This window comes from Manis javanica, chromosome 1, assembly GCF_040802235.1.
Source record: "Manis javanica isolate MJ-LG chromosome 1, MJ_LKY, whole genome shotgun sequence".
Lineage (NCBI taxonomy): Eukaryota > Metazoa > Chordata > Mammalia > Pholidota > Manidae > Manis > Manis javanica.
In genome coordinates, this window is record NC_133156.1 from 63,588,442 (window position 1) to 63,604,522 (window position 16,081).

General features: G+C 37.8%; 1 protein-coding gene across 10 annotated transcripts in view; it reads right to left on the reverse strand.

Moving 5' to 3' along the window:
* Nucleotides 1-393: 393 nt before the first annotated feature.
* FER (FER tyrosine kinase) overlaps nt 394-16,081 on the reverse strand; it is a 461,718-nt gene continuing 446,030 nt past the window's right edge. For all 10 annotated transcript variants that reach the window (XM_073233126.1, XM_037011947.2, XM_073233137.1 and 7 more), the window contains 3 exons: nt 14,843-14,997; nt 3,288-3,410; nt 394-2,173 (listed from right to left, as the gene is read on the reverse strand). In XM_073233126.1, coding sequence (XP_073089227.1) covers nt 2,031-2,173; nt 3,288-3,410; nt 14,843-14,997 — 421 coding nt within the window. In that variant the 3' untranslated portion in view covers nt 394-2,030. The remainder of the gene's footprint in view (nt 2,174-3,287; nt 3,411-14,842; nt 14,998-16,081) is intronic.

The following is a 16,081-nucleotide window of genomic DNA, read 5'->3' on the forward strand; positions in this document are numbered from 1 at the left end:
GAAATATCAATTACATGTTCATTTTTTACATCAGAATGCAAAGATTAAGCTTCAGGTCTTGTTCACAAAATTAAGGACTAAACCATCATTCTCTCCCATTGCTGAGAGCTCAGCATTAAGGCTGCTATGCGATAGGAGGCTGTTTTCTGTAGGCAAAGTATATTATGGCGAGAGACACTTGGAAATACTGACAAAGGGCACCAATGTCCCCATGTTATTCTCACTTTCGAAGGCTGGCAAATGCCTGACAACCACAGCACTTGCTCTAGATTCATGAGTCTGTGCTTTGATTTACCACAATATATGCCATCAAAAGAAGGTTCCATTTATTTACCATATTTGATAGAAGGGAAAACAATGCTGATTTTTAAAAAGCTGCTTTGCATGCTGCAATATATTTTTGAGGGCAAGTTTATTATGCTTCCATTTTGGTCTGGATGCAGTAATCATCAAATGTGTGCAAGACTTGCAGGGAGATCAAAATGATAGACATTTTTCTCAGTATCATCCTTTACACGCTTTAAAGTACTGCTTGTGAGTTCTGTGCAATGATATCCCTAGGCAGCAAACAGTAAGGGGGAGGAGGAATTTTCTATCCCGTAAGCTTTTCCAATGAATGTAGACCAAATAATCACAAAGGTGTTATTTATCTGAACACAGGCCTGAACACTTAAAAACTCCCAAGCCACATTTACCCCTGAGCTAAGGGTCAGCTCAACAGAATCCTAGTTTTAACTCTGTGTTCATATTATTCATGTGAAGCATCTCCGGACTGTGCATATATACCTGTCAGCTGGTAACAATTTTCAGGTAGCAGTATAAAGTAAACCAATGGGAAATAGGAGGGCAGTCCCTCTATCTTTTTCCTCAATAATGTTTGTTTGATTTCTTAACCGTTCACTCCATTCATACCACCTTGCTTCTTGGCTGTGTGCATGTCCGCATGTGCTCATGTTTGTGAACTAGGATCAGGAAGTTCTGACAGCTCTAGAAACTGGTACAAAATGGAGGGAATTGAATTCTGGGATGCCTCCTCTGAGGTGAAGGTAGTTAACCAAAGGCATGGTGTTATTTCTGTGTACTTGCACTCTGTAGTTTCTCTAAAAAGTTTTTTTGTTGCCATTACAACGGCTATAGCAGTGAACTCCTGAAAACATTCTTCAGAGCCATTTTTGTGAATTTAGACCATAAAATAAAAAGTGTGTGTGTGTGTGTAAAGGCGTAACTCTGGCAAGAGGGCAGATTTTGTTTCCCTTTTCTTCTCTTCTTTGATCAGTAATCTGGCCACTCCTTTCTTCAGACCACCCTCCTGTTCAAACTAACTGCTGATCTCTAACAGATCTCTAACACATCCTTTAAAAGATGCTGTCTCAACTCTGAAGTTTGCTCCCCGAGGACGTGTCATGCATGCTTTCTGATGCCCAAAGAAAGGGAACCACAGCCTCACTAATGATACAGGAGCATGATGATTCTTACACTGTGTGTATTTCCAGCAAGGAAAAAAAGAAAAACCCTAGGAGATCCAGAAAATTCTCAATATAAAATGATGTTTAGATATAATACTGCCTTAGCAGAGCAGAAAGCCAACTTTGGTTGGAATGTGTCCTGCAAACATGGCATTATCAGTGGGCATCACAGCATGGATCGAGTGGGGTCTGTGGCAGAGAACAGCAGCCCATGGACTGTGCCTGAAGTAGAAAACGTTTGAGAAACATCAATGGTCCCGACGTGAAAAAGACAGATCTGCTCTCCCTCACATTTGGAGCCTGTGCTTTTCTATTTACAATGGCCTGAAATGGCAGGGTTGCTGCGGTGAGCTGATGAAGCCCTTGGTAGCACTGGTTCTTGAATGTGCTTGGTTTTGACTTTTTTTTATAAGTGGCACATATTTAAAAAAACAGTTAATAAAAAAATAATAACCTTAGAAGACTGTTGCAGGTAATGTGGTATGAACTCATTGTTAATTGGAAGAATGGTATTAGTCTGCCGGAGGATGGCATCCTGAAGGCTGAGTTTGCGCTGTCGAGTCGCTATGTGACTTTCCTCTTGATGACAGTGAGTTCTTTCTGAAGTTCACTGAACTTGGGGCGGTTTTCAGGTTTATAATCCCAACATTTCATCATAATTTTAAAAATGTCCTCTGGGCAGTGCTGAGGGGCTGACATTCGGTATCCTGAAAACCCAAGAGAAGAACAGAATTTTGAATGGTGGTAAGATATAAATGTTCACATGGGGCATTATGCAGTTTATAAACTTCAGTATGTTATGTTGTAGGTGTAAAAGAAACAAAAAATTCATTTCAGGACAAATTGACTTTTTCCTTTTTCCTTTTTCCTACACATGATGTAGAATTTAATATTACAGAGACATAGATGTACCTTCTATTTCAAAGGATTTTTAGTTCTAGAATTTCAAATTTTCAGTTCAAAGAATTATTAGTTTAGGTAATTTTTCTTCAATACAAATTCTACAATAAGATACATCACATACAAATGCATATTTTAGTTGCTTTCAGTATTTGCTTTTAGATGCTGTAGGCAGAGTTCTAAAAAATCACCTCTGTAACCCAGGTTTTTGAAAATGAGAGGATGAGGATTTTTTAAACATGAATTCAAAAGTGAAATAATAATGAGTTTATTACTTTACAGTTAAGAATCTTATCTTTAATTCAGAGTTGTCTGGCAGTGTCCCAGCAGTGCACCTGTGTTTACCTCAGGATGTCAGATGTCTGTGAGAGACTGAAGGGAGTTAGGAGGCTGTCCTCATGCCCGCTTCCACAGCCATGCGCCTCTTGAGGGACCTGAGACTAGGGCACTGCCATTTCATCAAAAGTACTCTTTCTGCTGAAAGCTGTGGACTGTACAAGGACATACTAGGGTGTTACCGTCTCACTTTCATATTCCTGTCTCCAACCTGGGAACACCACAGGGTCTCTTCAAAAGTGTTACAAAATTCTCAAAAATGTTTTCGTGAAGTCTAAGTACATGTTAATTTGCAGTCATATTAATGTTTAATTTGCATAGAATAAAAAATAAGTTGAGCATCAACCTTGTAGATGTTATGCCAGGGTAGGTGGTAGAAAAGCTTGTTGCTCCCTACTTTTAAAGTGTTGGAATCTTTTATTAAAGATTTTCGTTTGTCTTTGCTTTGTGAGAGCCGTGGCATCCATGAGTTCAAAAGCAGATTTACCAACACATCTACTCTCTATTTCCATAGCCTAATAGTATGTACCCTCCTCCTCCCTGGGGCTGGAAGTGAACACTACTGCCCCGGGGGCTTGGGCTCACCTCTCTCCACCTGCTCCCGGGCTTGCTGATTGGTCATGCCGGGGTAGGGGCAGACACCTAGGCTGAAGGTCTCCCAGAGGAGGATGCCGAAGCTCCACACGTCACTCTCAGAACTGTATCTCCCTGGAGGGAGAACAAAACCACACATGTTAATACGAGTGCAGCAACTAGTGATAGCATTTTGCTTTCCAGGACTAGTAATATTACCAATTAAATGACCAGTCTTCAGGGTGCTAGCTTAACCAAACCAGCTTCCAGATCACTTTTCCACCACCAAGAACAAATATTCAGCTAGCATGCAAGCTTACTTTCCCTGTGGTATCTAAATAAGATGGATGGTTTATATAAAAAAAGATATAAATTTGTACACATCAATGCCTAGGAGATTAAGTTGGATTTTTGCAATTCTGCCTGCATCATTTTCTTTCTACTAACTTAAAGCAATAAGTAAAGTTACTTAATTTTTTACTCATCACTGTTTACAGATATTCTTAATCCTTAAAAGGTCTCATTTTCTCCACTGATAGTTGCATTTATCGAAAATATACATTTTTTTGTGTGTGTTTTGAATAGAGTAGAAATTAACATAGCTGATAAAGCAACTTCTTTACATGGTTCCTTGTTTTGTCAAAATATCTTGATGCACCTGTTTAACTGAGCTGCATGAGCTAAGCTCTTAGGATTTTTTTGGGTAGTCTTCCAGAGAAACACAGAGAACAAAGCCAACACAGGATACTTTCTGGAGATGGATGTGAAATCAAAGAGCAGAAGCAAAAAAATCCTTTCCAAACTCCAAGATACTAAGAATTTAAAGATCTTCCCAACCTATTTGTATTTTAATTTTAATTTTACATACAGGGGATGTGCTATCATAACTAAACCCATCCGCAGGGGTGTTAAAGGGTTCTTTACTGATCTCATTTCTACCGTGCCTTACCTCGGCCACTCCCTCCTCTAGAAACACCTTGTCATTCTAAAGCAAGATGGCCTTTTCTTGCTTTTGTAGAAAGTAAAATGATAATGAGGACGGGCCTGCGCTTTGGTGACTGCTCTGACGTCAGAGTTAGGAGTGTGGTAACTGATTATCACCTCCCGCTGTGGGAATTCACTTTCTTTGTGTAGACGATAATCACGGACATACATATGCTGTTTGGTAGGAAGGCTCATTTTCTTGTCTGCATATCAACTCTTTTCGTGTTTGGCATCCAAAAATTTAATACTTTTTATGAAAGCCATTCAATGGCTACAAGTTAAGACAAATTAATTCTTTAAGGAAGTACAAGGGGTAGAGTCAAATACCTTCATTTTGTAAGATAACATCTGGTTAGAAATTAAGAAAACCATGTTGGTGTAAACCAAAATCACACTCCAGAAGTGAAAGCTTATAACATAACACTATAACTTTGACATTTGAACCTGGTTTTGTTGGAATAATTTTAACATTTATTTCTTAGTTTATTTTAAAATTATTTACTTATTTACTGTAATGAGATATTGACATATAACTGTATATTAGTTCCAGGTCTATTATATGATTCAGTATTTGTATATATTGCAAAATTATCACAGTAAGTCATTAAAATCTGTCACAAAAAATATTAATTTTTTTGAGATGAGAACTTTTAAGAGCTACTCTCAATAGCTGTCAAATGTGCAACACAGTATTACCTATAGTCACCATGCTGTATGTTTCATCCCCATGACTGATTTATTCTATAGTTGGGAGTTTGAATCTTTTGACTCCCTTCACCCATTTTTCTCACCCCCAACCCACCCCTGGCAACCACCAACCCATTCTCTGTATTTACGAGCTTGTTTTTTGTTTTTAAGATTAAATGCGACCATATTTGTCTGTCTGACTTATTTCGCTTAACATAATGTCCTCAAGGTCCATCTGTGTCGTCACAGATGACAAGGTTTTATACTTTTTTATAGCTAGTATCCCAGTGTGAGTGTGTGTATGTGTGTATTTATGTATATATAGCACATCTTTATCCATTAGTGAACATATAGGTTATTTCCATGTCTCAGCTATTGTAAATAAAGCTGTGAGCATGGGGGTACACATAGCTCTTTGAAGTAGTGTTTTCATTTTCTTCAGGTAAATACCCAGAAGTGGAAATACTGGATCATATAGAAATTCAATTTTTAATTTTTTGAGGAACCTCCATACAGTTGTTTTCCATAGTGGCTGCACCAATTTATATTTTCACCAACAGTACACAGGGTTCTCTTTCTCTACATCCTCACTAATACTTATTTCTTGTCTTTCTAATGATATCCATTCTAACAGGTGTGAGGTTATACAGCATTGCAGTTTTGATTTGCATTTCCCTTATGATTAGTGGTGTTTAGCATTTTTTCATGTACTGACTGATCATGTGTATGTCTTCTTTTGGAAAATGTTTGTTTATATTTTCTGTCTGTTATTAAATTGGTTTATTTGGGCTTTTTTTTATTGAGTTATATGAGTGCTTTACATATTTTGGATACCAACCTCTTATCAGATTTGTGGTTTGCAAATATTTTGTCCCATTCAGTAGGGTGCCTCTTCATTTTGTTGATGGCGTCTTCTGCTGTGCATATGCTTTTCAGTTTCATGTAGTCCTATTTGTTTATTTTGCTTTTGTTGTCTTTGCTTTTGGTTTCATATCCAAAAAATCATCACAAAGACCAATGTCAAGAGGCTTACCACCTGAGTTTTATGCTTTCAGGTCTTCCACTCAAGTCTTTAATGCATTTCGAGTTAATTTTTGTGAGTGGTGTAAGATAGGGGTCCGGTTTCATTCTTTTTTTATGTGGCTGCCCAGTTTTCCCAACACCATTTATTGAAAGTGTCCTTTCTGCATTGTTTATTCTAGACTTCTTTGTCATAAATTAATTAGCCAAATATGTGTGGGTTTATTTCTTGGCTACCTGTTCTATTGATCTATATGTGTGCTTTTATGCCACCATGTGGTTTTCATTACTATAGTTTTATAACAGATTGTAATCAGGGAATGTGATGCCATCTGCTTTGTTCTTGTTTCTCAAGATTCCTTTGGCTTTTTGGGTGGTTTTTTGGGGTTCCAGACAAATTTTAGGATTGTTTGTTCTATATCTGTTAAAAATGCTGTTGGAATTTTGACAGGGATTGCACTGAACCTATTGATTGCTTTGGGTGTATGGGCATTTAAATATATTAATTCTCTCAATCCATGAATATGAAATATCTTTCCATTTATGTGGTCTTCAACTTCTATCATTAATGTCTTACAGTTTCAGTGTACAAATTTGTCACCTCCTTGGTTAAATTTATTCCTAGGTATTTTATTCTTTTTGATGTGATTGTAAATAGGATTGTTAATTTCTCCTGATAATTTGTTATTAGTGTATAGAAATGCAACTGATTCCTTTATATTGATTTTCTATCCTGAAACTTTACTGAATTCATTTATTCTAACAGTTTTTGATGGAGTCTTTAGGGTTTTCTATATTCAATAATATCATCTGCAAAGAGTGACAATTTTATTCTCTTTCAATTTGGATGCTTTTTCTCTTGCTTAATTCCTCTGGTTAGGATGTCCAATACTATGTTGAATAAAGGGGGAATATTGGGTATCTTTGTCTTATTCCTCATCTAGGAGGAAAAATTTTCAGCTAAGAACTTAACATCGAGCATGATGTTAGTTGTGGGCTTGTTACATATGATCTTTAATATGTTGAGATAATTCTTTCTATACCCAATTTGTTGAGAATTTTTATCATAAAAGGATTTTGAATTTTGTCTACTACTGATTTTTCAGCATCTACTGAGATGACCATGCTTTTTATACTTCAGTTTGTTAATGTGGTCTATTGTGCTGATTTGCATATGTTCATCATTCTTACATCCCTGGAATAAATCCCACTTATGATGTATGATCCTTTCAATGTGTTGTGGAGTTTGGTTTGCTGATATTTTGTTGAGGATTTCTCCATCTATATTCATCAGAGATACAGACCTGTAATTTCCTTGTGGTGTCCTTGTCTGGTTTTGATGTCAGGGTAATGTTGGCCTCATAAATATGTGATTGTTCCTTCCTTGTCTATTTTTTGGAAGCATTTGAGAATAACAGGTATTTTTCTTTTAATGTTTGGTAGAGTTTTCCAGTGAAACCATCTGGTCCTAAACTTTTGTTTGTTGACAGTTTTTGATTACTAGTAAGGAGACTGAATTAGCGATCAGTCTATTTAGAGTTTTTATTTCTTCATGACTCTTGAGTCTTTCTTCAAGACTTCATGAGTCTTGATAAGTTGTGTGTTTCTAGGAATTTCTTATACTTTGTCCAGTTCATTGCAATATAATTGTTCAGAGTAGGCTTTTATGATACTTTGTGTTTTGGTGGTATCAGTTGTAATATCTCTGCTTTCATTTCTGTTTTTTTTATTTGAGTCCTCTCTCATTTTCTTGGTGAGTATATCTGAAGGTTTGTCAATTTTGTTTATCTTTCAAAGAACCACACATTAGTTTTCATTAATATTTTCAGTCTCTATTTGATTTATTTCTACTCTTAGTTATTTCCTTCCTTCTACTAACTTAGGGCTTCATTATGCTCCTTTTTCTAGTTGTTTGATGTGTAATGTTAGGTTTTTTATTTGAGATTTTTCTTGTTTCTTGATGTAGGCATTTATCATGAATTTCCATTTTCATTTGTCATAAGGTATTTTTTGGTTTCTCCTTTAACTCACTGGGTGTTCAGTAGTATGTTGTTTAATCTCCATATATTTGTGAAAGTTCCAGTTTTCTTCTTGTAATTGATTTTAGTTTCATACCATTATCATCAGAAAAGATGCTTTTTATAATTTCAATCTTCTTAAATTTATTGGGACTCCTTTGTGGCCTAACATACAATTTGTCCTGGAAAATGTTCCATGTACATTTGAAAGGAAAGCGTATTCTGTTGTTTTTGGGTGGAATGGTTTGTGTATACCTGTTAAGTCCATGTGGTCCAATGTGTCATTTTAGGCTAATGTTTCCTTATTGATTTTTCTGTCTGATGACGTATCCATTGATGTAACTGGGGGTATTAAAGCCCTTTGGTATTAGTGTATTGCTGTCTATTTCTCCTTTTGGATCTGTTAATATTTGCTTTACATATTTGAGTGCCCCTATTTGGGTGCATAAATACAAATGGTAAGTACTCTTCTTGGATTAATCACTTTGTCATTACATTATGCCCTTCTTTGTGTCTGATTATAGATCTGTTTTAAAGTCTAATTTTGTCTAAGTACAACCACCCCAGCTTTCTTTTGGTTTCTATTTGCATGGAATATCTTTTTCCATCCCTTGAGTCAGTATATCTAAATCTAAAGTGAGTCTTAGGAAGCCTATAGATGGGGCCTATTTTTTTCTTTTTAATCCATTCAGCCATTCTATGTCTTTCAATTTGAGAATTTAGTCTAATTACTATTAAAGTAATTATTGGTAGATATGTGCTTAATGTCATTTTGTTAATTGTTTTCTGGCTGTTTTGTAATTCTTCTATTCCTTTTTTTCTCTTGCTTTCTAACTTTGGAGTCTAATGACTTTCTGTAGTGGTATGCTTAGATTCTATTTATCTTCTGTGTATCTGCTATAGATCTTTGTTTCATGGTTATCAGAAAGCTTACTTATAATAACTTATTAAAACAATCTATTTGAAGTTGATAAAAACTTAGGTTTGAGTACATTCTAAAGCTATACATTTTTCAGTACCCCACAATGTTTTTGTTTTGATGTCACATTTTACATTAAAAAATGTTCATCCCTTAAATTACTGTAGTTATAGTTTTACTACATGATTACTTGTTTCTAATTAATGGTCTTTTCAGCTTAAAGAAGTCTGCTTAATGTTGCTTGTAAGCTGGTTTAGTAGTGATGGACTTTTTTAGCTTTTGCTTCTCTAGAAAACTCTTTATCACTCCTTCAATTTTGAATTTTGATAATTGTACCAGGTCAAGTGTTCTTTTCTTTCAACACTTTTAACATATTGCACCACTCCCTCTGGACTGCAAAGTTTCTGCTGAAAATTCTGCTCATAGTCTCATGGGAGCTCCCCTTGAAAGTAACATGTTTTTTTTTTTTTTTTGCTACTTTTTAGAGTCTTTCCTTGTCTTTAACTTTTGATGACTTCATTATAATGTGTCTTGCTGTGGGTGTCTTTGGGTTTCTCTTATTTGGAACTCTATGGGCTTCCTAGATCTGGATGTCTGTTTCCTTCCCCAGGTTAGGGAAGTTTTCTGCTCCTCTCTGTCTCTCTTTCTCTACTGTAATGTAAATGTTAGTCCACTTGATTATGTCCTATAAGTCCCTTAAACTATTTTCACTTCTGAAATTCATTCTTTTTGCTTCTCTGATTGGTTGAGTTTCATTGCTCTGTTTTAGTTCATTGATCTTTCTGCTTTATCTAATCTGTCAGTGAATACTCTATTTTTCAGCTGAGTTGTTGCATTCTTCAGCTCTGTGACTTCTATTTGTGACTTATATTTTCTATGTTTACCCAAGTCTTTTCCTGAGTTTAGAGAACATCTTTATGACCATCACTTTGAAGTCTTACCTCTGTTTCATTAAGGTTTTCTTTTGTTCTCAGGTTTTATCATGTTTCATTTGGAACACTGTCCTGTGTTTATTCATTTTGTTTAACACTCTGTGTTGGTTTCTATGCATTAGATAAAATGGTAGCCTGTCCCAGTGTTGGAGTGGCCTTGTGTAGAAGATGAACCTCATCATTCAGCTCTGACCTAGCTCTTGTTTGTCTCTCAAACTTTTGTAATTATCAGCCTACTTTATTTTTAATAGCTCTCAGTTTTTGAGGATGTACCAAGACCTGTCCATGTTCTGTGATCTCAGTCAGTATCTAGATTCAGTTTGGAAGCCAGACTGTCAGTCACCAGGTTTTAAACTATGCAGATATGTATAGTCCTGTGTGGTCACAAGTGTAAGCCCTCCTGGCTACTTGCCATGGTGATCTGGAGGTGTCCCTGGGGCAACAGTCATAAAACTAGGGACCCCAGACAAGCATATAAGCTCCTTTCTGGGAGATACCCACATGCTGGAGCTAAGCAGAAGGATGGTGCAAAGACGAAATCCAATGGCCTATGTTCCCTGAGAGCACTTGTGTAGGCATCTAAATGTATGACAGACCTGAATCCTGCCTTTCAGGCTTCCTTGATAAGCAAGTAGGCCTCCTTCACAGAAAGTCTGGGGGTGTGTTTTAGTCTTCTGTCTTTTTAGTGCTTTAGAACCTGCCAAGAACTCTCTCTCTGATCATTACAATCCTATGGGATACAAGAATGCAGGGCTCTCTTGGCCACCAGAGCCAGGTCATCAAGGGGCATCCCCTGGGTAGCAGCCTCTAAGACTGGGGCACCAGGTATTTGTAAGAGCTCTCCTTTGAGTGATACTGGTGCTCAGGAGTGGAACAGGGCGAACACAAAGATAGCACCTGCTCTCTGAGCTCTCTGGAGAAGTTTACAGTCAGGCCTTAATTGTATATTTAATTAGAAGGCTGCCCCATGGCTGCATCTATGATGAGCTAATAGGCCTCTTCCACAGAAAGACAGAGCCCCTGGGTTCATTGCACTTGCTGTTCCTTGGGGGTGGTAGTTGTTTAAGAACTCTTTCTCTGTTGGTTACAGTCCTATGGTTCTGTGAGTGAAAGCCCTGTTGGCTATCAGAACCAAGTAATGTAGAGGTGTATGCTAGAAGAATCCACAAAAATCAATGCACCAGACAAGGGTATAAGTTTTTTCTGGTGAGCTGGAGTGAGGCAGAGGGTGATAGTGTAATGATGGCATCACCAGCCTGTGTTTTCTGAGATCATCTCTGTAGGCCTCTAGGTGGGTGCCCTACCAGAAGCCTGCCCCTGAGGCCAAAGCTGGATGAGCAAATAGGCCCTTTTCACAGCCAGACTGGGGATGTGTTTCAGTCTGCTGTTGCACAGTGAGTGTGCGCAGAGGGGGGCAGTCTGCTGTCTCTCTTATCGTTACATGGTACCCAGAAGTGCAAGATCCCTGATCTCCAGACCCTGATGATCGAGAGGTGTCCCCTGGGTATCGGCTACAAAGGCCAGGGTGCCAGATGTATGTAAAGGCACCCCCTCTGGGAGATATGGTGCTCTGGAGTACAACAGGGAGAATACAAAGATGGCACCCACCATCTGTTTTTTGAGAGTATCCCAGCATGCACCTAGATGTGTATAAAATTAGATGCCTGCTCCTCTGGCTGATATTTAAGATCAGCAATTAGCAAATGAGCTCCTTCCACATAAAATCTTGGAGCCTCTTGACCAGCTGTTTCTATGCTGGGCCTTGCAGTGGGTGATTCCAAGTCTGCGATCTGTTTACCACATTCTTGTGGGTCTCATGGATGCAAGCCCCATTGGTTTTCAAAGCTAGTTGTTTGGGAGCTCATCTCTCAGGTGCAGGTCCTTAAGAGCTGAGTGACTGATGTAGGGTTCAAACTCTTTTCTCCACAGGGAGATACTCTTGGTTTTGTGTTCCCTCCTGATTGTGGATCACCATGCATGCCAGAGGTGGAATTTATGGCAAGATTGTTTCAGTCTCTCCTGCATGCTTTGGTGTGGTTTTTTTCTTGTTTGCCCAATGTGTAGCAGTTGCTTAGCTACTTTTTAGTTTTGTTCCATAGGAAATTGCTCTGTATGTAGTTGTAGACGAGGTGAGTTCAGGATCTTCCTGTCACTGTCTTGAACCAGAACTTTGCTGGATAATTTTAATAGGCTAAGAGTAACATACAACCTCTTATTTGATCCTCACACTACCCTTGCAGGAAAAGGTACTATCATCCTCATCTTTTGAATTAGAAAACGTAGGTCTACTAACATAGATGGCTTGCCAAGGCCACGCACCTGATGCCATAAGTGGTCGGGAAACCTCTTGATGGGCAATCTAGGACTCTTTTCACTGCAACTCTTGCCTCCTCTTTCAGAATACTTACATCACACTAATTAAATCAGAGGACATGTCAGCCACATATTCTCAGGTGGCAAATCTAAAAAATCTCTTTTTTAGATTAGTTGGAAGTAAGTATGCTATGTACTTAGGTGACAGCTGCTGTGAGTATGGTTGCAGTATAGGCTAAGGAGGCTAGGAAGAGCTACCATTTTATGTTTAAAAGAGGTGGGGGAAGGAGATATATACCCATAAATGCTGAGAAATCTCTGAGAAGAATCAGATAAAAGTATTTGCCTCTGAGAAGAATTACATGCCTAGAGATGGGAGAGGGGCCTACATTTCATTGTAGGCCTTTTACTATTATTTGATTTAAAAAAAGGGTATGTATTGTCTTTTCAAAAATTAAATGACAGCAATTCCAACCACAAGTTTATGTCAAAGTTTCAGAGATTTCTCAAACTGGAGGTTCTTTCCATGTATCCTGATCCCAAACTCCATGGGTGACTTGAGCAGGATTTCACCTACTCTTACTCTATGAGAAGATAAGACCCTTAGAAGTAAGGCAATATCTTTACTGAAGATTGGACCTAAATCCTAATATATATATATTTTTTTAACAAAGGGAAATATAAGTAATGTAGCCTCTGGGAGCTAAAAACTTCTCAGGGTTGCCAGGAAACTTTCAGACTCTCAGGAACTCAAGTCATTGGTTTGGGTGATAAAAATCTTTCCCTCTCTGTCATCTTAAGTGTTCTGCATTCTATAAAGTCAATTTTAGAGCCTTCTAAAAATGTCCCTTGCTGCCAATCAAAATCTTCTTGTCTTTATTAAAGTCCTGGTTCCTAAAGATATCTGGAATTAAAATTTTATTTGTAAATACTTTAGTCAGTTCAACTAAAACACACTTTGATTGAAAGGCAGGCATGACTGATTAACAGTAAGAGGACTTTTAAAGGTAATGTAATGAGAATCTGGCCAACAGGGTCAGAACGAATTCCCGAGAGCTGGGTTTTCTGGTGAGCCTGCAGGGCCTCCCGCGTGCAGTTCCAGCTCCATTACAGGGATGAAGGACGAGCCTGATGTTTTGTCATTCACAGAAAACCTCTGTGTAAATAAAAGGTCATAGTCCTGTGATTGTTTTCCTTAGGAATCCAGCCTCAGAGTAAGAACTTTTCCAGAGAAGAAGCACTATAGAGAATAGCAGGGGTGCCATTTTCTCTAGATTCTGAGGAGTAGTGGAACTAGTCTGTGACCACAGGAAAGCTCATGAAAGCTTCTGTTGCTAGCACATGGGAAATCGAACTAAGAGGATTAGTATCTGTAGAGTTTTAATTCAAAAACTCAATTACAGGTAACTAGAAGAACCTAGTTGACTTCTCTTAATGACAACTCTCTGTACTTATATATTCCATAGTACCATTGGCATACAAAATATGAGACAGATTCTGTCTGGAGACTGGATGGGCCTCAACTAACTTCCAAAGCTTTATCTGGAAATAATTTGGTGGTTCCTCAAAATGTTAAATAGAATTACCATATGACTCCTAACTAGTGTATACCCAGATTAACTGAAAAAAGGTACTCAAATCCTTACATACAAATGTTCCTTGTAGCTCTATTCATAATAGCCAAAAGGTGAAAATCACCCAAATATATGTTAATGGATGAACAAACTGGTAAACATATGTGGTGGAGTATAGCCATACACAGAATGAAGTAATGATACTGTGATGAGCCTGGAAAGCATTTCACTAGGAAGCCACACACAAAGGGTCACACCGTCTATGATGTCATTTACATAAAATATGCAGAACAGGTAAATCCATTGCAACAAAAAAGCGGGTATGTGGTTGCCAGTGTCCACATATCCTGGGGGAGGGATGGGCCATATGACTTGAAAATGTTTTGGAACTAGAGGGGGTGCTTGCACCACATTGTACTAAATGCCACTGAATTGTTCACTTTAAAATATTTATTTGTATGTACTATGTACATATAAGATATTATTTATACATATGAACTTTACCTCACTTAAAAAAATGCCTTATTTTTCATGGTAAGATAATTTTTAAAATTTTAAATCAACAAAGAATCATTGTATAGTTTAATTCAAAACATACTATACCCATTCACCAACCCATGGCTGATAGGCTGCTTCCCTTAATGAAAAATCCCTGTTCAAAATATGACTTCCCTCTGTCTCTTCCCACAAGGCTTAATACAAGTTCCAAAGACTGAAATGCTAATGTTGACTTTCAAAGTAATGAAACTACAGAATTAATTGACTTGATATTTTAGGAACCTAACATTAGATGAGGTTAATGAACCAACTATGAGACATTTGACCAAAATGGCCCAGAGCAATACTTTTTGCTCTGTGTTTAAATTGACTATTAAATATATTTAAAAGTTCTTGAAAACACTCATCTTTTAAATTAGCAGTCTTACATATAGAAGTCTGATCAATAAGGTCAATGAATTAAGTTTCTGCTTTCTGCTCAAGTGCAGAATATGAATATTTACACACCATTTGTGTTGGTCCTCAAGTCATTCCGACTTGGGCTCGGCTTTACCCCTGTAACTTTGTTTTGTGCTCATGGAGACCATTTTTACCATCAAAAAGAAAAAGGGTCTATTCTTACCATAATTAAGAGCTTCTGGTGCTGTCCATTTAATGGGAATCTGTTTTAAGCCAGAAGATGAATACACTCCACCATCCTCTTGACGAGACATTCCAAAGTCACTGATTTTTAGAATGTTATTTTCACCTACCAGGCAGTTTCTTGCAGCAAGATCCCTAGGTTACAATAAGACATAGAAAACACCTATTAAAACAAATTGAAAGCTGCTTTCACATTTATAACTTTCACACTTTGTATTTTTACATTTGCAATGTATTTATAATGAGGTTAAGAATGCTTGTGATTTACCAGTCCTTCCCATCTTTTCTGTCATAGGTAAAAATCATCCACAAGAGCATTTGCATATGGAACAGGCCACATGCTAATTTTCTAGGCACCGCATATATTTCCATGTAAATAGAAAAACACTGATTCTAGGGTTAAGAGAAAATCACAGAGGAGAGGCTGAGCAGGGCCAGCAGCTCTTCTGCTGGCCCTGGGACAGGCACAAGTCTGTATGACCCGGCTCTACAGCTCTGTCCCACTCTCTGCATACTTTGCTATATTCCAGCCATACTGGACTTCTTTTTGTCCCTAAACATGGCACGCTTATTTCTACTGTTCCCTCTTTACATTTAGTTGTTCCCTGCCCGGAGTGCCCATCTACATTCATTCTTACTTCCCACTCCTTGTCTTCAGAGAAGCCTGTCCTGATCACCCTTACCAGATAAGGAAGACAGTAGTCAACAAAACAGACCAAGTCCCTCTATGCCCCATTCTAGTGGGAAGACTTCAATAATTAAATTCACATTAAATGTATGTCTATAGAAAGAATGTAGAAAATCATATATGTCAAATGGTGCTGAGTATTAAGAAAAATAGTTTTATAAAGGGAAAGGTGTTTACAAGAGGGAATCCTATTCCAGACAGGCTATTAGGGAAGGTCTCTTTGATCATGTGATATTTGATCAAAGACCTGAAGGCAGTTAAGGAGCAAGCCATGGGGTTGTCTAGGAGGTGCACATTCAAGATAGAAGGAACAATAGACACAAAAGCCTGGAATTGGTACACACTTGGTATTTTCAAGGAACATCAAGGAAGCCAGTATAGTTGGAGTGGAATGAGTGAGGGAGAGAATCAGTGTTAGCTAGGACCAAATGGTGTATGGCCTTTTAATAGTAAGCTTCCTGCATTTCACTCAGAATGAACTGGGAGGTAACCAGAGAGTGGTACACACAGAAATAACATCTGACTTATGTT